This window comes from Pelobates fuscus, chromosome 5 (genome assembly GCF_036172605.1).
Source record: "Pelobates fuscus isolate aPelFus1 chromosome 5, aPelFus1.pri, whole genome shotgun sequence".
NCBI classification, from domain to species: Eukaryota; Metazoa; Chordata; class Amphibia; order Anura; family Pelobatidae; genus Pelobates; species Pelobates fuscus.
In genome coordinates this window covers 123,903,409-123,929,073 of record NC_086321.1, presented here as the reverse complement: position 1 = coordinate 123,929,073, position 25,665 = coordinate 123,903,409, and the positions used below count along the sequence as shown (strand labels likewise).

Below are 25,665 nucleotides of genomic sequence, written 5' to 3'. Positions count from 1 at the left end.
GGTTTTAAAACTGAAATGCTCGGTCAATTCAGGAATTATTTTCATTGGCTACGAGAACATAGGCAGGAACTGACCTCAACAAAGAAGACCAGGTTTTCTACACTATCTGGAAAGGTTTTACAACACCCTCCTTGGATATCGATCAGCAACCCTTTACACTGGTTCACAAGATCTGGGAAGAGAGGGGGGTGGGGGGGGGAGGAATGACCGCAAAAACATGAATCTCAACAAGCCAAGTAAAAATTAGACAGGCAATCAAAATATTGGCATTTTACCTTTTAAGTGCTCTTGACAAGATTTTAATTTTATACCAATTTTCTCTTGGAGCGCAGATGTGTCATCTAAATGAAAAAAAAAAAAATATATATATATATATATGTAAGTAAATGTTTAGGAGTTGGACTGTCAGGATAAGTATACCAAAGGAATGGAGTTGCATTGCTCTCAACAAGCATTTGTCTATTTTAAACTTGCCGTGTCATTTTAGCCTTAAAGTCATTTCGAATCAACCAAAGTGGCTCACCGAATAGCAGTATTCATCTACTCCAGCTCCAGAAAAAAGTATAACATTTTTAATTGTGTGATCTTGGAAAGACGTACGCAATTTAAAGGGACACTAAAGGCATAAAAACAGCTTAATGAAGCAGTTTTGGTGTATAGAAAATGCAGTCTCACTGATTACTTCTCTGTCATTTAGTAGTTAAATCACTTTGTTTATGCAGCCAAGCCACACCTGCTCTGACATGGAAAAGGGAGGGGGTGGATGAGTTTCATTTTCAATTAGATGTTAACTTACTTTAGAAATGTATTTCCTGCTCTGTAAATCGACTTTAAATCACACACAGGAGGCTCATGCAGGGTGTAGAAGACTTAACAGAGCAGGAGATAAATTCTAAATAAAACAAACTGTGCAATAAAGAAAGTGTAAACATATCTCTTTTTACTGGACATTTTTAGGAAGGCTGTGCATATTACTTTGGCTGTATAAACACAGGGATTTAACTCCTAAATGGCAGATAATTCAGCAGTGAGACTGCAGGATCATGATCTATACACCAAAACTGCTTTTTTATAAGTTAAAGTTGTTTTGGTGACTAGTGTCCCTTTAATATCTCTCTAAATGCAATCACACAAAAGAATGTGCAGCAACGAGTCATGCTTGCAAATCTCACTAAGCATTGTGGTTTTAAGGGACACATTAGATCAAACAAATATTTAATTATGAGAAGCTGTTTAATAATTAGTCAATGGTAACCTAAAAATAGACTAATGCCAATCCAAATGGCATGGCATATTAAGCCGATGCATGGTTCTACTTACCTATGCCATTTGTGTCCAGTTCATAAATATCATTAACTAGCTGTAAAATATCCATTTGACATAAGCAGCTGCCGCTGTTCAGGAAACCACTAAGGCGAGATGGCGGAGGACCAATGAAAGGATACTGTAGAAGTACATATATGTAAACAGTTAAATATTTTTATATTGTGTCAACATATTCCTATACAATTATAGAAAGGGGATATTAGAGGTAAAGAAAGCCAGAGGATTTGAATAGGCAGATGCATAGGATTAGAACACTTGCTGGTAAAGTGGTGTGACTGGGATTCCAACCTAGGTTACCCAGTTTTAAGGCAGTGACATCACAACTGTGTTGCTTTTACTGGTTATAATGAATCCCATGTCTATGTATAGAGCTCTTATTTAAAAAAAAAAAAAAAAAAAAAAACCTGAAGTTAAAAAAATTTAAAAAACTAAATCTGTTCATTATGTACCATACAACATTAAAATGTTAAACAAAAAACACAAACCAAAACACACACAAATCCCTCAGTCACATTTTCACTTCAAATTTGTTTTTTGTTTTTAAAAAAAAAAGTTAATGAAAGCTTTTTTTTTGTTGTTTAATTGTGTATGTCTATTTTTTTGAGAAAAGGTCATGTTTTATCTTGCAGAGCAGCCATGTTGGGTCAGACTGTTCTGACCAACTGCGGTGTCTGAGCCTATATACATTTACTTTTAAGGAAATTTAAATGATATGATATTTTTCAAAAGTGAAAATTTGACAGCTGTCTTATTAAAGGAACACTCAAAGCACCAAAAACACTCCAGCAAGCGGTAGTGGTTATGGTTCCAGGAGTGCCCTGGCAATATGCCATGGTAAATAGTCACTATTTTAACACAGTCTGACAACTTACCTGGGAACCCTGGTACCTTCACCATATCTGCTTTTCTTCTCCCACAAAATAACACTGGAACAATTGACTTCAGTTGTAAGTACATGGTGGGACCCAGGCAAGTTGTCATACCGTGCCAAAATGGTTTTGACTATTTACCATAAGGCGGCATCGAGGCTCTTTTTAACGGTTTCATGAAACATTTGTGGATTAGAGCCATGGTGTGTTAGTCATTTAAACCAAGACTGGCAACTTACAAACTAACAAAGAGCATCATACCGTTCCTTTTCTTTCAAGAAACTTCTTGCCAGAAGCTACAACTTCTTCCAACTTGATTAGTAATGTTCGAACTATATCAATCCTAGAAGATATCCCATTTTCTGCACTCTTCTCAGAATTCTTGGAGTCAGATGAATGGCTTAGGGTGGCCAGCCCACTAACCAGCCTTAGAGTCAGTGATCGAATCAGAAGCCAAATCCTCTCTTCTTCCAGCGACTGCTGCTTATGTTCTTCTAAAACGACCCTGCAAAAATCACTTTATATGATGTGCCAGTCTTCTAGCAAAATATTTACTTCACAAAACAAAATGCAGCAGAGCTTCATGATACTAAACAGATGGTGGGACCACCTAGCGATCAAGCAAATTAGGAAACATTCTACTTAATGCTGTGGTCTAGCAGCACATCATGTTGGTTAATAGTGTTTTTTTTTCCCCCATCTTCAGAGGTTCACATACTATGGATCATAATCAAGCCACACCTGACTGTATTTGAAGCTTTATATTTAATGTCAGATTACAAAAGTTGGCAGCACTGTTTTGTCCCAGTGTGTCCTAAAAGCCAGGTGTTTTTAAGCTTTTTTTGTATCAGACTTTTGAGCAGAGCAACCCAATTGTGACCCATTATTCAATTGGAAGAGGATCCAGGTGACCAATTGCTCAATTCTGACATAACATTAAGATCAATTTTAGAATCTTTAGATTCTACCCAGTATCAATGTATTTGGGAAAAGTGATGTGGCTATAATCAACAGCCTATAGAGGGCAGTTACCTGGGAACGTATTAGCAGGATGAGCCCATTGAGGAAAAAAAAACAAAAACAAAAAAAACTTGCCAAATCGCCACTGTAGATATAGATAGTATAGAGGAAGAGAGGAAATTAGCAATACTGATGCCAGTAAAAGACTGACAACAAAATGATCAAACTATTCAAAGCCCCTTTCCCTGTTAAACTTACTAGATCGACATAGGAGGATAGAAATAGAGTAAAAATAAATAGGTAATTAGAGCAACATGCTAACCATTAGTGATACAAAGCGAAGTGCCCGGAGAGAAACACCCACAGCTAAAATGCCCATCTTAAAATTAAAGTGTTCTGAAAAAAAAAGCTTCTATTGTTAACGGACTATCTGCTGCTCAACCCAACATCCCTGCTGCTGCAGTTTGACTGATAGCATCAGGATCCAGCAAGTTGTGATGAGCGGCAGTTGGTCAGATAACAAAATACGTCTGCTTCAACAAGTTTATTAAAAAGAAAGAAAAAAAAAAAGTTTGTTACCTTCTATCAATTCTCATTTCATTGCTTTGTTCCCTATTCACGTTTCTCTACAGAACATGTTGCCTAGCCCTTTCACCATTTTTTTTTTTATCCAATTCTACTAGTTTAAAAGGTTAATTGAATTTACCGGTCACTTGGATCCCAGTTAAAGAGTGCTGTCAGATCTCTGTTGTCTGTTAATGTTTTCCATGGAATGTCATCTTCCTCTGGACTTAGACTCATAGATTTCATAAGGTCTTCTAGACTACTGGAACTACAAAGTGGGGAGAGAAGTACATGACAACCATAAACATAGAATGTGACGGCAGATCAGAACCATTCGGCCCATCAAGTCTGCCCAATTTTCCAAATACCTTCTCTTATAGTAGGATAGCCTTATGCCTATCCCATGCATGCTTAAACTCCTAAAGTAAGCAGGGAATAGGCTTGTAAAGTGCAGCATGGCCATTTCTGCCTAAATGTAGCATCTTTATATGAAATGGTTTTGCAATTGATGGTTAATCTCAAAGTTAGAGTTTTATATCTTGCCTTAATTTTCCATAACTAGCTGTACAACACCACAAACCCAACAAGCTTTTCCCCTTCAGTAATCCTAGAGATAGTAAATGGCTTGTCTCAGCAGACAGATGCTGGGGTGACAATTCTAAATTATTGTACAAGTCCAAACATTTCTTCAATAAATCAGCAATAGCATTAGTCTTTTAAAGACTGTGGTTAATCAAGTATACTTAACAGAATTTCAAAACTTGGTCTCAAAATTTGGAATTGGAGAAGTCTTCAAACTCATTTTACAATCCATTTCAGTTTAGTGTTCAGTGAATAACCTCCCAGACTTTTAAAATAAATATTACTAAGTAAATTCCTGTGAGACTACCAGGACCTGCGCGTTACTACAACGGTCTGGCTATGACATGGCCAAAAACAAGTGCTCTTGATGGAACGAGGGAATACTTACATATCTGCCTCAAGTAATAGGTCCAGCAGCATTCGCTCCGTTCGAACTTGTGCAAAATGTAGGGAATTGTTCAACCGATTTCTAAATTCAATGAATTCTGGAATTTTCTCAAAAGCTCCATATTTGTAAGCTTGTATTATATATTCTGAGGTCTGTTAAAGAGGGAAAGGTGTGTGGGTGGGAGGAGAAATCACTTTGATAAAATTCCTTTTAATGAGACTTTATGATAACTACACCACACTAAATGCAATATTAATACTTGAGAGCCATACTATTTAGCTCCAGATTATAATTATTTCCTTTTTAAATACATGCAGGTATACGAGTAGATGTACAAAGACAATTTGGGAAGTGTCAAATTTCAAAATGGTCTGACTTACCCAACCGAAAATAAAATGCATAGGGACAGATATTGCAAATGACAATAGGAAATGCACACTTTGTGTAAGTAAAGTTTTATAAAAACTTTATTCCAAATGTTAGAGGTGATTGGTGATTTAGGAATTGTATTCCAATATACATATATAGCGGTCATATAGGGTTATTAACAAAGTGAGAATTGTTGAGAATGCAATGTGAAGGTCAACTTTTAGACCTAAAATTAAGAATTCCCGACAATTCAGATTTTAGTAAATAACCTTGACAGTGTTTCACAAATTACTACTGTAATTCCCCAAGAAGTCTAATAATCTGAATAGCCATGTATAAACCAGTAATAATACAGGTGGCTGTTTGGTACATTCTGGGCACCTTAACAACTTCAACAGAACATCACTGCTCTGCCCCGGAATGTCCACTCCATGTCCGAGCCTTCAATCAGGAAGCCTTGGACCAGGAGTCGTTGAGTGATGGAGAGGTAAAGCTAGGACCAGAGCGTCAGTTGATGCTCTCAGCAGCGCTCTGTCTGACTACTTTTATGACAATAGCATGCCCAGTGTGCTCATGCCTTTCATATTGAAAAAAAAAACAAAAAACTCCCAGCCTGGATTAGAGAACTGTGCACCAGTACAACACGTGGTTATCATTTTTGTACGAGTGAATCTTTTGAAGAATTTAATTTGAAAATCTTACCCAATACAAGCAAAAAAAAAAAAAAGTTATACATAAATGATATACATAGTTTTCCTTATGTATAACCTGCAAGTTCACAACAGTTGAGAAAGGGTGGAGCTTTACACAAGCGTTATTTGTCTGGTTGACTCTAGGAATGACAGTGGAGGAGATTTCTGATGGCCGCCACCTTGGAAATGATAAGATAGCAGCCCCGGGAACGGAGAACCAGTGGGACTAGCACAGGTCCCAAGGCCACTAAAATGTTATGAGGTTTAAGTGACTGAGCCATTGCTAGTAAACAATCAAGTAGAACAGCTCTGAGAGGCGTTAGAGCTGTATGCAAATGACTAAAGGACTTCAGATACTCACATCTTTCTGGTTTGAATGGAAAAAGCGCAGAGTAGCATTGCAGGCTTGTGATGCAGCAAGAAACTGTCCCAAAGGTCCTGCAAAACGGGTCAACAGGAAACTGCAAGACGGAACACACAAACCTTTCAAAATTACAAGTTTTAAATAAGCCCGTTTAAAACAAATTTTTAATCTAAACTAGCCTACATATAGCTATATATTATCAGAGTACAAATGACAGGGAGGGGAAGAGGAGGAAGGGAGCAGAGGGAGTACTAGTGGGAGATTTTACCCACATAGAATTATAGGTTCTTAATAAATATTGAACATTCAGATATGCTCATATGTAGATTAGATCTCAATTCTGCTTGTTTGAACATTTTGCCTACAAATTTGAGTTCTCTAGTTCACATCCCAAATATGAATATAACCCTCCCAATACATGGGCCATTTGAAATTACTAAAAACACAAAAAAGAGGTCTCTTACTGGCATTTCTAATTCCAAACCGGTGAATGAATTTTTACTATAGCCGGTGCTTTGACTCCAGGAGGAGCGATGTCTTCTATACTATATACCCTATACTTCACACACTATTTTGCTTATTAAAAAAAAAAAAAAAAAAAAAAAAAAAGGCAGGAGACACACACACACACCATCTTTTTACACATTAAGATGCTGAGAAACACTTTAGTTAAATTTGTATGTTCTACAGAGGGTTCAGACCAGAGGTGGGGAAAAAGGACTCAGTATGGTGTACTAACTCTTAAAATGTGAGATCAACTTGGACGACCACATCATACCTGTACCATTTACCATTTTCTAGTAGTCTATGCAAACTCAAGACCATCTGAGAAACCTCCATAAAGTAGTACATAATTTAATCAAATGCATTCCTTTGCCTTGCTTTATAAGAGAAGATTCTCCCAGACAAAGATTACTCTGACATTTCCTATAGAATGTTACGCTATCATGTGCAGAGATCAGTTTTATAAATAAGATCATCTGCCCAAATCCAATGTTTAATATTAACCAAACTTAAACCAGAAGTAAAACTGTATAGAAAATAATCAGATGACGGAGGTGCCTATACCGCATGTTTAAATACTATTTTATATATATGATACAGTAGCACTGCACACATGGCCTGAAAAACGATATCTAACTCACCCAATGGTGTCATACTGAATGTGTTTAGCATCCAGGCTGGCAAAGAGGTCCATTGCAGGTTCAAAAGAGCCAAGTGCACAGTAAATACGGACCAGTAGCAGCTTAATCTGGGCATGTGATGGGCTGTTACTCAAGCCTTCTTCTAACAGAGTAAGGCAATGCCATACAGCCCAGTCTTCACCTGTTAAAAATAAGACCAAAAAGAGCGTGAGCATTAATTTTCAGCATGAATCCATCAAGTGTGCAGGGTTTATAGAAGAGACACTTGGATAGCACGAAAATAATATATTATGCAATATAAAGGTCACACAATATGCCACCAGAATGTAAACAGGAATGTATGTAAGCATATTTCACACACATTGTAGTCTGCCATTGCAAAATAAGCAGTATTTGGAATTCCAAAGCTGGATTCAGTGTTTTAAAATACGGTTACAAGTGATGCCACATAAGAGTGAATTCACTGCTGCTAGCTCTCAAGCTAGCTGCAATCACAGCAGCAAACTAAATATTATTGGAATAGCTTCTATACAGTGCAGGAGATAATGTGGTAAATGGCAGGGTGTCTGCCCAATACACAGGTCAATGACCTTTGATGACTAGAAGGACATAGCACGGATCCTTTGCAAAGAAGAGGAGCTCCTATTTATTAGTTTCTTACAGATTACTCAAACACTAACTGCACACACCAAATGGAAATGCAGTTTTAAAAGGTTTAGGATCCCAAAAAGGTGTTTTGCAAAATGATGCAGAACATACAAATACCTATCTCTTAAAAGAAAGGTTTTTTGTGAAGACGTACTGCCCTAAAATAATATCCATCTCCAGCACACACACATTTTGTGTTTTAATTCGGCTAATCATTTGCCCAAAGAAAAAAATCATAAAAATCCAGTTTTGAATAGGTTAAAAAGAGTTCAATGTAGAACAAAAAGGACATCACATTCTAGTGCCCAAAAATGCACAGGGAAGATAGACTGATATTCAGAATTTTCACTGCTTTCTCTCAAGGTTACAAATTAATCACAAAACAGCAACTTAAAAAGGATCGGAAAGGGTAAAAGGAAGCAGAGCATTCTGGGTGTCCTCAAACCTGTATGGTGGTGAGTCAGTATGGAATCTCTTACATTGTGACTCCCCACCATATGAGTTTGAGGACACCCAGAAAGCGCTGCTTTCCTGTACCCTTTCTGACATATACCTAGTTACTGTCAGATAGAAGAGACTCTGGTTTGGGAAGTGCTGCCATACCTAGATCTAACAAGCGCTAGGAACCTGACCATCGCACAAACTTGAAAAGGATGCTTAAATGTCATGTTCTATACTTGCCATTTAGCCAGAGATCTAACAGCATATGAGCTCCTATTAAACAGTAGTAATCAGAGACCTGCAGTTCTGTTTTCAAGCTGCCCGCTCCTATTAAAGAAAAAAAAAATTAAATTGTGTTAAAAAAAAGAAATAAAAATACAAGCAGAATTGTTCACTATGCTACTGGATTACAGAAATGGAGACTTATCCATCTATTTCCAGGCACCTGTTGGCTTCCAACAAGAGCTGGAATACTTTCCCATCCAAGTAGTACCAACACAAGTGGTTTCAATGATCCCGTTGGAAGCTCACAGCAGTACTGACCACACCAGTGTGATTGTTAATGAACAGTTTTGACATTTTACACATAGAACAGAGCACTGGTTATATATTTATTACTGGCATTTATAAAGTACCAACATATTACGCAGCACTGTACAATTGAGAAAAACACAATAAGAACAGACCAATGCAACAGGTAGAGGGCCCTGCCCGTGAGCTTACAATCTAAAGGTTAAAATGGGGAGACGAGGCAAGAAGTAGCAGAGGAATTTGTATGGGAAGGCTAAGAGAGTTAGTGGTTTCACTGCAGCAGCTGATAACATGTGAAGGGAATGAGAAGGTGATTGACTGTTAATTTCCAAATATCTGGAAGAGCATGTTATATAGTTAGAAGGAACCAGGGTGGGCGGGAGTTGGGTAGAGCCAAATAAAATTAAAGGCCCATGTTGCAACGTTGATGTAGATTTGGGCCCAAGGAAGATAGATGAAACAGTTACTGAAAATAAATTTACACCTGGGAGTGGCAAGCAGGGGGGTAGGGGGAGGAGGGATGAAGCAGGCTAACCATTTGTTGTAAACAATCAAATATTTGGCAGACAAAATTCTACCAACCATATTATTAACTACATGTAACAGCTAGTACAAAATGTTACAGTAGTAAACTATATGTAACAATGGTAGCATTGTTATGGTAACAAAATGAAAGAGCTCCTGGCTGGTAGAGCTACATTACACGAAATTATTTATTTTCACTTGCATCTCCCTACCTTCCCCGCCTTCATCTATATGTCCAAGTTTGTTCCTACACCCTTGCTTTTTGGGTAGAAAACTAGATAAAGCAAATAAGTATGAGCCTTGAGTTAAGTTCCGGGATCAGAGCACTCACCAAATGAGAGTCCATGTCTATATCGTGCAGTCATCTCCCGAACTGCCTCCTGCTTTTGTGGTTTGTCCATTTTATGGTAAATTCCAAGCAGCCTGCTAATTTGTATTACACACAAATGTCGCTGTAGGGCCTTCGTGTCTTCAGGTAATGCAAAATCCCCATTGGCGGGAGTAGTAAGCGGTAAAGACCCCAACAATCTGTTTATAAACTGCAGAGTAAACAGACAGGAGAACAATAAGACTTCACAGCTCCCACAATACAGCAGTCATGCTTAACAATATGGTTATATTCTAGCAAGTTCAGTCCTCAGAAGTCAATTGTTTTTTTTTTTTATGCAGCTCAGTTATTTGTACTTATCTCCTTTGCAGAGTCACACAAAGGAAACAAGGGGAGCCAAAACTGTGACTAGGGCTGCATACACAAAGTGATCCAACGCATAAATGGCAGAGATCCGATCAGAGAGACTGCAGGGGCATGAGCTTTACACCCAAACGGCTTACATCCCTTTAATGAAACGAACTTGGATATTTTATCTTAATTGCTCAGAAAAAGGTACTTTGGGTATTAAAAAACAAACAAACAAAAAAAAACACTATAATTACTTTTAGTTTAGATTTTATTAAAAAAAAGAAACCACAACATTTTGCATGTTTTTAAATAAAAATAAAATAGTTATTTTTATTCCTTTAAAGGGACACTATAGTCACCAGAACTACATCTTAATGTAGTTAAAAAAAAACAAACAAACAAAAAAAACACTATAATTACTTTGTCACGTCATTAAGAATCAGTGACAGATTTGATATTGCCGATAGAAAGACTGCATCATGGCATGTTGCTTTTGTGGAAAAGACTACATTTGTAGTCTTTTTCAGAGAAAAGGCAGTGTTTACATTGCCCCTAAGGACACTCCTTAAATGGCCACTGGAGGCGCTTCCTGGCTCAGGGCTGCACAGTAAGCAGCCCTGCGTTCAGTGTCCCCACGCTCTGCATGGGGACGCTGAATTTTCCTCAGAGATGCATATTGGTCAAAAACAATGTTTGGCCCTGCCACCTTGCTGATTTTAGCCAATCCAATGCTTTCCTCATTGGAAAGCATTGGGTTTGCTTAAAAAGCAGCAATTTTGATGACGTCACCAAGGGGGCGGGGCCAGAGCACGCAGACCCGCGGAGAGCTGAAAATAAGGTAATTTTTAACCCATTCTGAGGGGCGCAAGCCACCTAAATGGTGGGTTTTCACTATAGGGTCAGGAATACGTATGTGTTCCTGACCCTATAGTGATCCTTTAAGACAGATTCAGGAAGGATGATTCCCACTCATTCTGCATCAAATAAAATAATGCTTTACGTTATGTTTCCAGATTTAATTATGTCCTTGCATAAAACGCCCTATAAAAGCTTGCACAGAAACCTGGATTAACAAGTCATACAAGAAAGTATAGCAGGCATTTAGAAGACCAAATCAAAGCCATCAAGGCATTTTAGGTCGCACAATGTAGATAAGAATGCATCCCTGAAAATAGTATAAGAATGCACTGACTGACAACAGCAGCTGAAGTGAAACAAGATAATCACAAATCACTTAAATGGATAGGACAAGCAGATTGAAAAAATTCCTGTGAGATGATCACACTGGCACAAAAGAACAAAACAAGTGATCAAACACATCAATTTAAAGGGACACTCCAGGCACCCAGACCACTTCTGCCCACTACTCTTTTTTTTTTTATATAAACTGCAATAATTACCTTGCAGGGTTAACTCCACCTCTAGTGGCTGTCTACTAGACAGCCACTAGAGGGCACTTCCTGATTCATAGCAAAGATGTTCTTTGCTAGAGCGTCGCTGGACGTCCTCAGGCTGTGTGAGGACCTCCAGCGTCGCTCATTTCCCCATAGGAAAGCATTGAAAAGCATTTTCAATGCTTTCCTATGGGGAGCTCTAATGCGCATGCGTGGCATTAGGTCTCCCCAGCCGGTGGGCAGGATCAGTCTCGCCCACCGGCCGACGCAATCACTGGGAGGAGCGGCAGCGCCGGAAGAAGCAGCGACGTGGGACATCGTCGCTGCCTCTAGTAAGTTACTGAAGGGCTTTTCACCCCTTCAGCAACCGGGGATTGGGGTTTGGAGGGAGAAGGGACCTGCAGTGCCAGGAAAACAAATTGTTTTCCTGGCACTGGAGTTTCCCTTTAAACTGCCACATCATAAAATTGTTGTAAAGGACACTCATGTCTTTTTAAAACATAAAACTTATGTGTAGACAATGTTTAGTTTGTTACATAAATGCACATGGCCAATCAGCCTTCCCTTTTAAGACAAATGTGAGTAATTCAAATGTCGTGGGATTTAAGAAAGTCAGACGGCAACTAATTTTCTCAGCATTATATACAATGTATGCAAGCTAGGAGCCAACTGGTACAGAGAGTTCAACTGACAGATGTTCACGATAAACAAGCAAACCCACATGTATGTAGAAATTGCTTCTGGAATTTAGGAGGAGATTTAACAAAGTATCCCTTGTATATGTAAAAAAGGGTAAAAATACTGCTGGAATAAAAAGACTTAATGAAAGCAAGTTGGGGAGTACAAGAAAAGAAAGGGGCGCAAGCAGTAGCCCTGTGTGCAGGCCGTCAGAAGCTTGTCGCGTTTGTACAGAAAGCCAACAGTCTCAGACAAGAGATCTTCCTTGGAAACTGCATTTTCAGTGTTAAAGTGTTTAGATCAGGATGGCATTCTACATGTAACCCTATTGCAATCTCGAGCTGTTGTATTGTTTTTATAAGAAAGAAATCTTCCAGCATTTCAGAGCCATAAATGTGAAGGTTAATAAGGTTAAACTAGGGTTTATCTTTAAGACCAATAAAACAAGGACCATTAGAAACAAGTGATAACATCCAGTCCACAAGTCGTATTTACAGAAGTCATTTGATGAGATTATTATAAATTCAGGTTGCATTGTATATACGTACAGTTGTATGTTGGCTGGGAGAGAGGAGGTCTGTGAAGAGCTTGAGGTCAGTGAAACAACATGGCTTGTCTCCAAACTTAATAAAGTACTGGAACATCAACTCTTCTGGATCTCCTGTAGAGAAAACCTGTTTCAGTGAACTGGACTCAACTTTAGAATGCTCTTCCAACTATACACCTCCCACACATCTAAATAAATATGCAATGCTACATTAAATTCTAGCTATATCCTTCTTAAGTGCATGATTGCAGCTTAGATACCTGGGCTGCCCTTTTAAAAATTATCAAGGCTGTCAATTCTGCACAGAGTTGAAACAAGTGGGTTTATATTGCTCAAGTCATTTTGAAAGTCTGAATCGAATATCATTTTCCTAAATTGGTGAAAAATGTTATTACATTTTCTACAACTGCCAAGAAAATATTTCAGCATGTTGCTTTAGATTTCACAAAAGCAAACATAGTAGACTTGTAAGGGGGTATATTAAAAAGAAAAATACTTAACATTTTCTGTTGGCTTTAAATCATATCTATGTCAGGTTAGGTGGATTGGGCCCAGTAATTCTACATGTCTAGGAAAATGCTGACTGAACAAGATACCCAATTGTGAGTGCCATCAAGTTACCTAGTTTGTACTCATCATTACATCCTCTCTGTCTCAAGCGGCGAATAAGCTCGAGCTTAGCTAGATGTGGTCCCCGGAGCGATCGTGAGATCTTTGCTTCTGTTTCTATTTGTTCTTCTACAAAACTGACAGCTTGTTCTATTGTGTAGTCAAGGTCTCCTTCCAGTGACCTGCAAAAGAAACATATGATGTGCAAAGAGGGGCTTTCTTGGAAGTTCTGTATTTTGCCTGCAATCTGCAAACTTCAATTAACATTGCAAACACACACCAATTAAAGAAACCTCCAAGAAAACACAAATTTAAGAAGTGTCAACCTATATACAGACTGATTCGTATATACATTAAGACAGGGCTTAACATTTAAAGTCCTCTGCTACTAACCAGGCCTTTAAAGTTACTTGCCATAGCAAGCCCGGCACACTCACTAGTCTTGAATTTATACTTGCCAATGGCTAGTAGAAATTATGAGCCCTGCACTAAAAGGAACACTCAATATACCATAAATTTGACCTGCTGTAGTGGTTATGATGCCAGGGGTGCCCTGGTGTTGACATCAGGATGTGCCCTGGTGTTATCCAACGATGATAAGTCGAGATTTTTCAGAATGGTTTGACAACTTACTTGAGTCTCCCTGGGCACCCATACCACATCTGCTGCATCCGGGTTTTCCCAGCAGGAGAAGCCAGATGTCTCTAGAACAAAGTAAGGTCACGCAGGACATGCTTTGCACTACAAAGAGCAATCCTGCTTCTCTTGCTTGAGAAGACCAAATATGGCTCTGGTGGAACCCGGTACATTGCCAAGCAGTTTTAGCTTGGCTTTATATCTTTGATAAAGAAAGGGTCAATGCACCCCTGGCACCATAACCACTACTAATGGTTTAGTGTCCCATTAATATCACAAATTACACAACATCTATTTTACAGATATCAACTACCCAGAGATAGGCATGCTTATGAGTGCACAAATGTTCCGTACCACGTTTTTGACTTACATCTGCCCTTCTGATGGGGGAGTCCACCCATCTTCAATGAGGTAAAAGATAGAGTCAAAGTAGGAAAGGTAGAATTGCCAGTCGTCTAAGCTGTAGCAGAGAGGAAGAAATTAAGCAGGTGAATTGTTACAATATAAAGATTATAAATAAAACCAGTAAAACCTAATCCTGCACAACAGATAAGTGAGACTATAAATAGCATTACAAACATACACACAAACACACTATTAAATAGCTTGACATTTCTTGCGTGTCTATTTCTGCTACATGATTAAGTTCTAACATTTCAAAAATATAAAAATCCATGAGAGAATTGTACAATTTTAAATAACCAATTTTTAAGTCTGCTTCAAATGCAAGACTACGAGCACCCAAAGCTCCACGATTAACATGGGAATTTAAGGGACTGGTGTGCCTGAAAGTCCCATAGAGGGAAGGCCAATCACGTTTAAAACTTTTGTTGTAGGTTGACTATTATCCAACAGCTTAAAATACATAGTAAAAAACAAAGAACGTTACCTGCGCTCTGGCTTAAATCCCCATGTACATTTAAACAAAATATAGGCTCTTTAGTTTTTATTCTGAGCTTATGTATTCAAATGGCCATTGGAATAAAAACTAAAGAGCCTCCATTTTGTTTAAATGGACATGGGGATTTAGGCCAGAGCGCAAGTAACATTCTCTTTGTTTTGACTATTATGACAAATCAGCATGTGCTCATTATATCAAAGAAATGGTGCATGGAGAGATACTGACAGTCATGTGCACATGACTGCTAAAATGCATTTACTTAACATCATCTACAAAAGTGTTTAAAGAGATAATATTGATGTACACATAATACATAGGTTTCATACAGATCAGCTACTTTGATTCCAAGTCAAAGTCACTGTCAATTGTCCCAACACTGGTTTACCTCCATGGTGAAGCAGCCCTGACGGATTAGTTAGCGAATTAGACTCGTTTTAATCAAATGTAAAAAATACATGCTGCATTTTTACACAATAACTCACTTTTCTAAAAGAAGCTTTTTGGAGAGCGCATTGCATTCAGGCCACTTTTTTAACTTCTTGTACATCGCCATACATTTGTTTTCCCGACTTTGCAGTTCACTAGTTAATTTCTCTGGGTAGCAAAAAAAATTAAAATAAAAGACAATATAAAATCAAATGTAATGGAGGGGGTTTATACCCATCAAGTAGACATTATAAGGGGCAGGGCAAGTTTCCCAAAGTATCATACCTCCTAAGTTGCCTCGGACAACCTCCAAGGCCTCTGAATGTTTACCCAAACGCTCCAGAATCATGTAGTACAGTTCAACCTGAAGAAGATAGAAACCAGAAATGAAGACTCTGAAACAAGGATTGCATAGCAAGAATACCGGCTAGTTTAGGAACTCATTTAATGGGATTGTATGAAAGTATTTTTAGCATGGCAGGATGAACTACAGTGTTTACTGTGACTAGAAAGAACCCTTAGCGCTAGTATTTTCCAATAGTTGACTACTATCAATTTTTTTCCCACTGTGGACACCAATACAACCCGATCCATTGAGGATGCAAGGACTAGTTTGTGTACTGCCTTAAGGTAAAAAACATGTTTGTAAATCATATGTATTGGTCTATTAAACACCATTGCAACTCAAGTACCATCATGTCATGTACATTTAAACGTTACTATTATTTTCACATAGTAGCCAGTTTCACCTCGCCTCCATCATCACATATGCAGGACAATTCCTTTTGTAATTAAAAGGGATCCTATAGTTCCAGGAAAACAAACCAGTTTTCCTGGCACTACAGGCTCTTGGAGAGGCCCCTTCAGCCACTTACCTTAATTCAGCGCCGGTGACCTCTCCTTCCCCGCCAGCTCCCAAATGGAGCAGAATGCGCATGCGCGGCCAGAGCCTGGATTAACCCTGCAGTGTAAACATAGCAGTGCTGCTATGTTTTCAGCTGCAGAGTTAAACCTAGGGGTACCTGGCACCCAGACCACTTAATTGAGCTGGGTGCCTATAGTGGTCCTTTAATGCGGTCAAAATACATCTAGACCAAGACAGTCTTTTCAGACAAGCCAGAGGAACCAGTGTCCTAGAGAGTGAAGAATAGTTGCCATGTAAAACAACCATGAAAGCATAGAGAATTTAATCAACCCAAGCTTGCGATAACTATATTAACGGCTTCCTGTGTTCAAGAGTTATTACCTCAGCTTCAGCTTCCATCTTGTCTTCTTTCACCATTTTCTCCACCATTCTTTCAGCCAATGGCAAGAACATAGTTTTCGAGAGGTTTTCATCTTGTGCAGATATAGACTTTAGAGTTTAAAGTAAAAACACAAATTTAAAAAAAACAAAATACTGGGCAATAACTACACAAACCGATAACCACTTATTCACAATAGAAAATTTGTCTTCTCATCAGAAGAACATAACATACAGCTCACCTGCATTATCAAGCTCATGACAGACCAGAAGTAGTAAGGATTCTTGGGTACAATTTTATAAAGTGCCATTCCAGCCTGCAACACGTCATATGGCAAAGGTTAGTTACATAAAGAGATGGGATCAGAGAAGAAAAAAAAAATTAAAAATTAAATTGTATTAACAAGCATTGCCTCATATTTAAAACCCATTTTTTATAACTAATTGAAAGAGCAATCAAGAAGTACTTAATCCACATCTCAAAAAACGATAGAAAACTAGCACTGTTGTGCTTTTATTTGTCACTTTCTCTGTAAAGGGATTCTACCGATATTTTAACATTAAAGGAACACTGTAAGGTCAGGATTCCAAATGTGTATTCCTGAACCTACAGTGTTTAAAAAGTCCCCCAATGCCCACTTAAATAACTAGAAAACACCTAATTTCCAGTGCCATATGGATCTGCTGGCGCCGCCTCCTTGGCGGATTTCAGAATTTATGATCTCAGCCAATCAATGATTTCCCATGCAGTGCGTGGACACTCTGAACATCAGTGCTGCACTGCCCTAGGAAGTACCTCTAGTAGCCATTTGAGTAGTAGCCAGTGGGGGTGTCCCTAGACTGTAATGTAAACACTGCATTTTCTCTGAAAATACAGTGTTTACATCAAAAACTCTACAAAGACATTCTATAGACACCAGAACAACTATATTAAGCTATAGTACTGGTGACTATAATGTCCCTTTAAAGTGAGTGACATAGGAACCATTATCTACTGAGTTTGTAAACTCCAAGACAAGTTTGACATATTCTTCTAGAGAACACAAAGAGTAACTGTAGACTTGCTCTGTCTATACAGTGGAATTAAAAGGTAGCCAACAGTTGTTCAATGCATATCCATTTAGCTACACAGTATACACCTATATTTACATACCTGCTGCATTTTCTTGTATTCACCCACTCTGGCATATGCCATGAAGAGATGAGAATGATATTCCTCACTATTGGGTACTTTCTTCACAGCCGCTTCATATAGTTTAGTTACCAACTCCGCTAGAAATGAACAAAACAAATTAAAATAAAAAGTAAATACTAAACAGAAAGGGGAAAAAACAGATAAAACACCATAGGAGTGAGTTGTAGTTTACTTTATGGACAAAATTCCCAACATGTCAAATGACCAAGTCCAAGTTTTAGATTGAGTCCAGACCTATTTCAAGAGCTTCTAATATCCATTTAAGTCAAGATGCTATAAAATAAAAGTAAAGTATTTTCACAAACTAAATAGGTTTAACCCCTTAAGAACCAAACTTCTCGAATAAAAAGGAATCATGACATGTCACACGTCATGTGTCCTTAAGGGGTTAATATGGCATAAAATTTGCATTATTGCAAGTATTTTGTTTTGCTGTAAAGCCCTAGCCCCTAGAAAAAGGGGCAACGAAGAGGAACAGAAAGACACTGGAGTTAAACAGGGACACTTGGAAGGTGTGATATGCAGAATGGACCAGAACATGTACGCAGTCTGTAGCATGCAGTATATGCTTACGTCTGTGCATTTCCCGATATAGGATGGTAAGTGCTTGCAAGGAGTTATCATCAGTAGGTTCCAAGGCTGCTACCTCCTGTGCAAGTACAAATGCTTCCTCCTGTCTCCCAGTCCTCTGCAATCCAATAGCCTTAAGCACCTGCAGGACACAAGAGTCTGTTTTGCAAATCACGTGTAAACAAATGCAGCAGTCTTGCTATATTCAGCAAGAAATGGATTTCTAGTTAATTTAAGGCATAATTTGCATAGTTTAGTCCTTGGTTTTCACTGGCAAGGTCACACACAAAAAAAAAAAGGTATATATTTTCACTCTAAGTGTATTTTGATATAAATATAGTTAGAATATATATAATTATTTTTACAAATTATTTTTAGTTTTTAGTATAAAAAATAAAATTACGTGTGTAATTTTATGCTTAAGTGTATTTTTAGAATATATGTATTCTCTGGGGGCCACCGGCAGTGAGGGGGGTATTGCCACGATGTCTCAACATCGAGGCTTAGCTGCAATACCATTAGAGGTGCTGGAAGCGCTTCCAGCACTCTAATTCCCCTAGGACATATCAGTTATGTCCGCGGTCCTTAAGGGGTTAAATCTAATATTAAATTAATCAAGTGTTATGATTTGTTTTCTCTCTCCCCCTAGATCTATATGGCTGGGCATTTATTTCTATTATAATGGTTCAAAGTTAAAGTGACACTTTAGTCACCAGAACAACTACAGCTTATTGAATTTGTTCTGGTGAGTAGAATCCTTACCTTCAGGCTTTTTGCTGTAAACACTGTATTTTCAGAGAAAACGCAATGTTTACATTACAGCCTAGTGATAACTCCACTGGCCACTCCTTAGATGGCTACTAAAGGTGCTTCCTGGAGCAGTCCTGCCTAGTGTGCAGCACTGCCATTTGGGAGGGGCAAGAGGAGGGCTAGATGGTGGTTTTAACACTACAGGGTCAGGAAGACAGGTTTATGTTCCTGACCATATAGTGATGTTTTAATTACTTCGGCTATCCATTAGTGTACCCAGTGCATCTCAACCTCTTCTCACCCAAGGCACACCAAAGCTCTTCCAAGAATTCCATGTGTTATAAATAAATATATATATATATATATATATATATATATATATATATATATATATATATATATATATATATATATATATTTATATTAAAATTGCATACACAGACCATGCCAGTTAGATTGCCCATTAATCACATCCAGGTGACCATTAATAAATACCAGAGTAAAAGTGTGGCCATTAAAATAGCAGAACTGCAGTGGATGAAAATACATTTAAAAACAGAGCTGCAGTGGTAGGGGGGGGGGGGAGCCATAACTATTCTAAATCTGGATATTAATCATGTAGTTGGGGAGGACCAACAGATCATTTGACGGAGATTAGATTACAGAGAAAGAACTCTTCAGCTAGAAGAAAATAAATGAAGGGATACTATTCCTTACACTATACTTCCCTCTAGCCCCCAGCATTGAAGGAGGGAAAAAAAAAAAAAAAAAAAAAAAACACCTTTTGCCCATTAAGTTACCCGACAGGTGACCGGTGCAATGCTTTCCTACTGGGATTTCTCCTCTGATGCTGCATGTCCTCATGCGCAGAGCATGAGGACATCCAGCATCAGTTAGGCAGTCAAAAGTCCATTGGCAAGCAGGAAGTGCCTCTAATGGCTGTCTGATTGACAGCCACTAGAGGCAGTCTTAGTCATGCAAGGCAATTACTATTTATAAAGCCACAACGCTATACAATGGGTATAATCATAGCAGTATTTCATAGGGTGAATAAAGTAGAAGAGGGAAAAATAAATAAATAAAAGGGTACACATTGATTTTGCTAGCCCACAATGCATCATACATCAACATTTGAACTCGCTATTGGCTAAGATTCAGTGACAATTCTTCTTTAAGGCATACAAGCACTATTGTACAAACAATTGTTTTTTGTTTCTGAAAAATTACAGTGTTAAAAATAATAGCATAGGGGGGTTGGGGCATAGCACAGCTCCAGCTCAGACAACTTTTCACAGCTCTGTGAACGGCTGTAAACCACCTTAGAGTGTTTGCCTCAAGTGGCGGAACTCCTGCAGACCCAGCTGATGCCCTTTCAATTCAGATTGCCCACCGTGCCATCCAGTAATATCCAGAGGCTTAGGCCACACCTAACTACGCCGAGCTCTTCTCGACTGGCGCAAATAAATACTTACCTAAGATTTAAACTACACAAGGCACCACCTCAAGAGGCGTGATATTGGGGCACTTCTCAAATGCACATGGTCCAGATCGGAGGAGCACTCCGCTGAATCTGCCAACAGGGATGAAGGGAGCGTGATGGAGTTCAGACCTGAAAGCACTCAACCCTCTACTTCAGCCGCAACAAGTAAAACCCACAGATTGACACTAGCTACTAAACAGGACATATCATATGTATGACAGATTCTGACTTATTTGAAGCCAACATTACCCTGGTGAAAACGGGAGGTCCAAGCAGTCACAGACCGCATCCAGGCCACTGAGGAAGATGTGAATGATCTCAAGCATGGCTTGGCAGCCCTGGGAGACACTGTTCAACAAATGCAAACCTCACACTCCTTCCTGACCCACAGAGTGGACACTCTGGATAAACTGATTCGGCGACAAAACATCAGAATCAGTTGGGTATCTGATGCAGTGTCCAGAGGAATTGCCACACTTCCTCAGACAGCTGATATCCACAGTACTACTTTCCAAACAGGCTAAACTACTCCTACTAGATGGGGCCTATAGGGTTAACAGGTCTCCTCGTGCCATTGCGAGCTTGTCAAGAGACATACTTTAACGTTAATCCTTTGCGGACAAGCAAAGGCTCATGAAAGCTCTTCAGGACAAGGCCCCTCTGGACTTTGAAGCTCACCAACTCACTTTCTTTCAAAAGGTCACCGGTCCACACTTATGGAGAAAGCCTACGCAGCCAATAACAAAGAAGCTGCAAGAAGCTGGAGTGGCATATCGCTGGTCTGCATCTCCTGCATCCAGAGAGTGGAACACATACACAGCAGCATCTCCATCAGATGCCCCCGCTTTCCTTGCAGCACTTGGCCATTTGGAGGGAGAGGGTGGGGGGCCCAGAAGCTCCAGTAAGAACACCGACCACTCATCAGTGGGATGTCTCCAACGTAACACCCTTTGTACCATCCGGGGACCAGGACTCAGTGACTTAGACCCTGAACTAGAGACACTAACTTAGTGCCCTTAAACATAGTTGGCGTCACAGTTACATATACCACTTAACCACACAAAAGTGGTATCCCACGGAATGGGTGTAGTTCAGGTTTATAATCTAGTTTATATTTATTTTTCTTGTGAGTTTAGTTTAGTAGAATGGAAGCACAGAGAACTCCCATAATTCTGATACCCAACTCCTCACCCCTCCTGCTGCCCCCATAGGGTTGGGTTAATTAGAGCAATGGAGGCACCAAGTATTGCTCCCCACCATTCACTACATTCCTAAGGCACATACTCATTGGTATGAATCACACAAAGCTTACATGCCTTAAATCAAGCTGCACAGCTTTCACACTAGGCTGTTAGACAGCAGCAACCACAAACTAGATGGTGTCCTTTAGCACAGCCCCAGCAGGACTATAGTCATCACACCTGTGCAGAACATCATGACTCAACACCAGAACATTTTATGCATGCAATATTTAGCTTGATTTTATTAATTTCATTATTCTTTGTGGTATGAAGGCCGACTTACCTGCAATTATTCATGTACTATACAAAGAATGAGTGGTTAACCGGATTGAAAATGCTTTAGAGGCTCTACTGAGATTAGCCTTATAACTAAAATAGGTTTACTTTGCTGTAATTTTTTATTTTATAAATTCTTTATTTTTCTGTGCAAACCATTTACAAACATGTTTGAAGTGCCACAGCAGCACATAAAGGCATATCAACAAAAGGTAATATCTTGGCATACATTTTTGCACATTTTGTATTTCTTTTATAATAAAAATGTTGGAATAGAGTACGTCAGGAGATAGAAATAACATAAGTGGTGGGTAAGCTGCCTGACAGTAATGGGAGTCGATTTAAGAGAACTAAATAGTGGTGGAAACGCTTGAGTGTCAGAGCAGGCTATGCATGCGAAGATTAGTATCGGATTGTGCAGAACTGACAGCATAGAGTAGTTCGTTAAGACATGCTTATTCAGCCATGTGTGTTATAGATTGGCATTCTGATGAAAAACATGGAACTGAGCAAAACACATTTGCCATGTAAGAATTTTCCACTGGCACCAACATCGTCACAATAAGGCCAGAGGTGTGTATGGTGCTTATGGTAGTGAGAGCGAGTGGGTAGATTAAGAGCGAAAACACATAAATCATATGCGTATACAGGTTAACTGGCATCAACAGGTGTCAGGTGGATTCGGTAACTGAGGCTCGACTTCTGAGGGAGCCAAGTCCATGTTCAGCCCATGCCTGCCAGTGGAAAGTGCTGAAATTTGACCAGACAGTCCATTGCATGCATATACACAGGCTGTTGTCATTTACTTCTTCCCCTCCAGACACACTCAAGGGCCGACCTCCTCTTTTGGGGCACAAGGGCTTCTGAATATTTGCAGCTTTCCTCTCTCAGGGCAGCATGGCGGGCCAGGAAGAGACTTGCACCTGTATCGATTAGGTCTCAACTTCCGAGCGAACTGCAGAGCCGTGAGGCTATTTGTGGCTCTTGGACCAGGCCTGTCGATGGGCAGTCGCATAGTGGGCAGAGAGCCTGTAAACCGGATGGGGCTTCACCACTCTCCCCTTCTCGCTTCATTCAGTCTCCTCCCGAGACCTGATGAGTTTTGCAGTTTCACATGCTTTTATCCGCTCAAAGAAGCACTGGAATATTTCTTACAGGTGCCATAGGCTGAGATCAGTGTTGCAGAGGTAGGCTGCTTGGAAGCTCAGAGGACGATCACCCGCCATTTTGTGTCAACGAGGTTAGCCCCTGTGGTATCGTGGGAAAAGTTTTAGGTACAGCTTAGGCAGTCAGTGGTGGTCCAGTGGGGACCAGGATAACCCCCACCAGTCCAGGAGGGTGGGGTAGGAGGTCGGCAATGCTTCACATTGAGCATAGGAGTGAGAAGAGCGGCTGCCTCTCCCCTGCTCCTTCACCAGTAGGCCTCGGCGATGAGTCTCTAGTTCCTGGTGGCTTAGTAACTCGTGTGAAGTCTCTATCAGGTCACTCTTGCATCCCGTACGTGAGTGGTGCAGTTTGAGGAATAGTTTAGCTTGAGAACCAGATAAATTTCACCAAGAATAGAGATTCGGGCGGGAGCTTGTGCTGCACAATCACGCTCTGCCCCCAAACTATCCTGTAATTTAATGTTTATCTTGCACCACTGGCAAACTGAATACCAACGCATACGATTCATATGTATACATGCCATAGTCATCTCGCTTATATGATGCCTGATTCACTTTTTATTTGCCTTGTATGACGCATTAACCACTCAATAAAAGAGAATTAAAAAGAAAAAAATTATATATATTACCTTAGCACAATGGAGATCTTTATGCTTCTTAAGCAGTTTTTCTGCCTGTTGAATAGCCATCTTGTTGTTTCCATTGTCAAGATAATCTGTAGTTGAAACAAGAGAATGTTGGTTCACTTTGATTTTTGAAAAAAATAAAAAATAAATAAAAAAAATATCTAGGTACCAGAATGAAGAAAATCTACTATATTCCTAAAGGAACACTCCAAGCCCAATGGTTATGATGCACTGGCGACAATCCAAGGCAAGGGGATAAATATTTTATTACAGTTTATCAACGTAGCTAGTTCCAGGAATACCCTGTTAGCTTGACAGAGCCAAGAAAGGCCATGCACATTCAATTAACTCCTCACACCAAAATCCCCTGTAATAGTTAGTGCACCTTTAAAGGATAAAGGGTGTTCTATGATTAGTCCTGTACATTGATGCACCATGTTTTAGTTATAAAACCTGCAGTTTTGTAGACTACATAATGAGGATTGTTTAATAAAAAAAATAAAAAATAAAAAAAAAAAAAGGGGACAAAACCCAAGACAGATTTGTAAGAGAAGGGCAAGGATGGTTGCTTTTGTCAGAACAGGTGGCTCTTTCATTAGCAAATGGAAATATTCGACCACCTGTATATAACATATTACTGTGCCTGTTCAGTATAATTTTAGCAGGAAGGTCTTCAACAATCATGAACCCTAATTTTTTTTCCTAGAAATTGGAAGTTACAGAGGGGGTTAAAAACAAAACAAACGAAAAAACAAACGAAAAAACAAACGAAAAAAAACACTAAGCAAATGCTTAGATAAATTCATGTAGTGGTTTTCGTGCACAGAGACCACACCTGTCAGAGGCAGACCTAGGTTACAGGTCACCTTGGGCGTAAGTAATTTTGCCCTCCCACTCAACAGTCCCCCCCCCCCAATTCACATTTCACTCACTTACATATCCACAAATACACATTCCCTTGAGGTCCACTATGCCTGTCTTTTTTTTTTTTTTTTATCTTGTAAGAAGCTGAAGTTGAATCGCATCCCTGGGGTCAAGTTGATTGCCGTTTCAATCCCTCTATATTAATTGCCCCGCTCCCTGCATGTCAGATCCCAGCATCAGTACAGGATGGATGATGAGGCTGAAAACACTGGGCACAGAGATCCCAGCAGCTCCCGTGGCACCTGGCACCACAGCCACAAGACAGTGGCTAAGCAGACACCGTCGTGCCACCTCTCACCAGGGACCGTCTACCCCTGGGTTAATACACTCCTAGTCCCAGCAGTCTTACCTGTAAACACTGCCTTTTCTTTGAAAAGGCAGGGTTTACATTTGTCCCCAAGGACACTCAGGAGGCCGTTGCTTAGTGGGGCCCAGAAATCTGAACCTGCAAGAAATAACTAATGTTACAAGTACATGTTTGCATTTCTAATATTAGAAAAACGGTTTAACATTTAACGGGAAGCGACATTAAACTAATGTTGGTATTATTTACCGGGTAATAAAATGTAAAGTGCAATGATTAGTTTTTCTAAACTAATCAACGTGGACTAGTCTTGTCACTAAAGGCATCAATTTTCATTGTATACATCTTTAGGTTAATGGATTATAGGGCTTCTTTTTTGCAGAGATCAGTAGAAAGAGTTATAGGTGTTTATTCATTAAAAACAAGCTGTGACAATAGCAGAGTTAGAAAGTTTTTTCCCGTTCAAATATTTTTGCAATTTGGTTTTCAGTTAAAAAAGGCCTACCTCGATTCCAAGGAAAACATAGGGTAACATACTGTAAAATTATTGGGGAGGTCCAAAAATCACTTCTATAGGCTGGACATACATGACCAGAGTGTGAGACCGTTACATTAT

General features: G+C 39.4%; 1 protein-coding gene across 1 annotated transcript in view; it reads right to left on the bottom strand.

Annotated features, from left to right (window-relative positions):
* The window catches only part of NAA25 (N-alpha-acetyltransferase 25, NatB auxiliary subunit), a 34,821-nt gene that overhangs the window by 5,890 nt on the left and 3,266 nt on the right, over positions 1 to 25,665 (bottom strand). Inside the window, exons 2-21 of the mRNA XM_063454225.1 lie at positions 23,825 to 23,910; positions 18,286 to 18,424; positions 17,671 to 17,789; positions 16,760 to 16,834; positions 16,521 to 16,628; positions 15,560 to 15,638; positions 15,331 to 15,442; positions 14,318 to 14,407; positions 13,324 to 13,493; positions 12,704 to 12,816; positions 9,736 to 9,943; positions 8,591 to 8,675; positions 7,260 to 7,445; positions 6,112 to 6,211; positions 4,690 to 4,841; positions 3,862 to 3,987; positions 2,457 to 2,700; positions 1,321 to 1,444; positions 276 to 341; positions 75 to 172 (exon numbers count right to left, since the gene is read on the bottom strand). Of these exons, the coding sequence (XP_063310295.1) occupies positions 75 to 172; positions 276 to 341; positions 1,321 to 1,444; positions 2,457 to 2,700; positions 3,862 to 3,987; positions 4,690 to 4,841; positions 6,112 to 6,211; positions 7,260 to 7,445; positions 8,591 to 8,675; positions 9,736 to 9,943; positions 12,704 to 12,816; positions 13,324 to 13,493; positions 14,318 to 14,407; positions 15,331 to 15,442; positions 15,560 to 15,638; positions 16,521 to 16,628; positions 16,760 to 16,834; positions 17,671 to 17,789; positions 18,286 to 18,424; positions 23,825 to 23,910 (2,480 nt within the window). The remainder of the gene's footprint in view (positions 1 to 74; positions 173 to 275; positions 342 to 1,320; positions 1,445 to 2,456; positions 2,701 to 3,861; positions 3,988 to 4,689; positions 4,842 to 6,111; positions 6,212 to 7,259; positions 7,446 to 8,590; positions 8,676 to 9,735; positions 9,944 to 12,703; positions 12,817 to 13,323; positions 13,494 to 14,317; positions 14,408 to 15,330; positions 15,443 to 15,559; positions 15,639 to 16,520; positions 16,629 to 16,759; positions 16,835 to 17,670; positions 17,790 to 18,285; positions 18,425 to 23,824; positions 23,911 to 25,665) is intronic.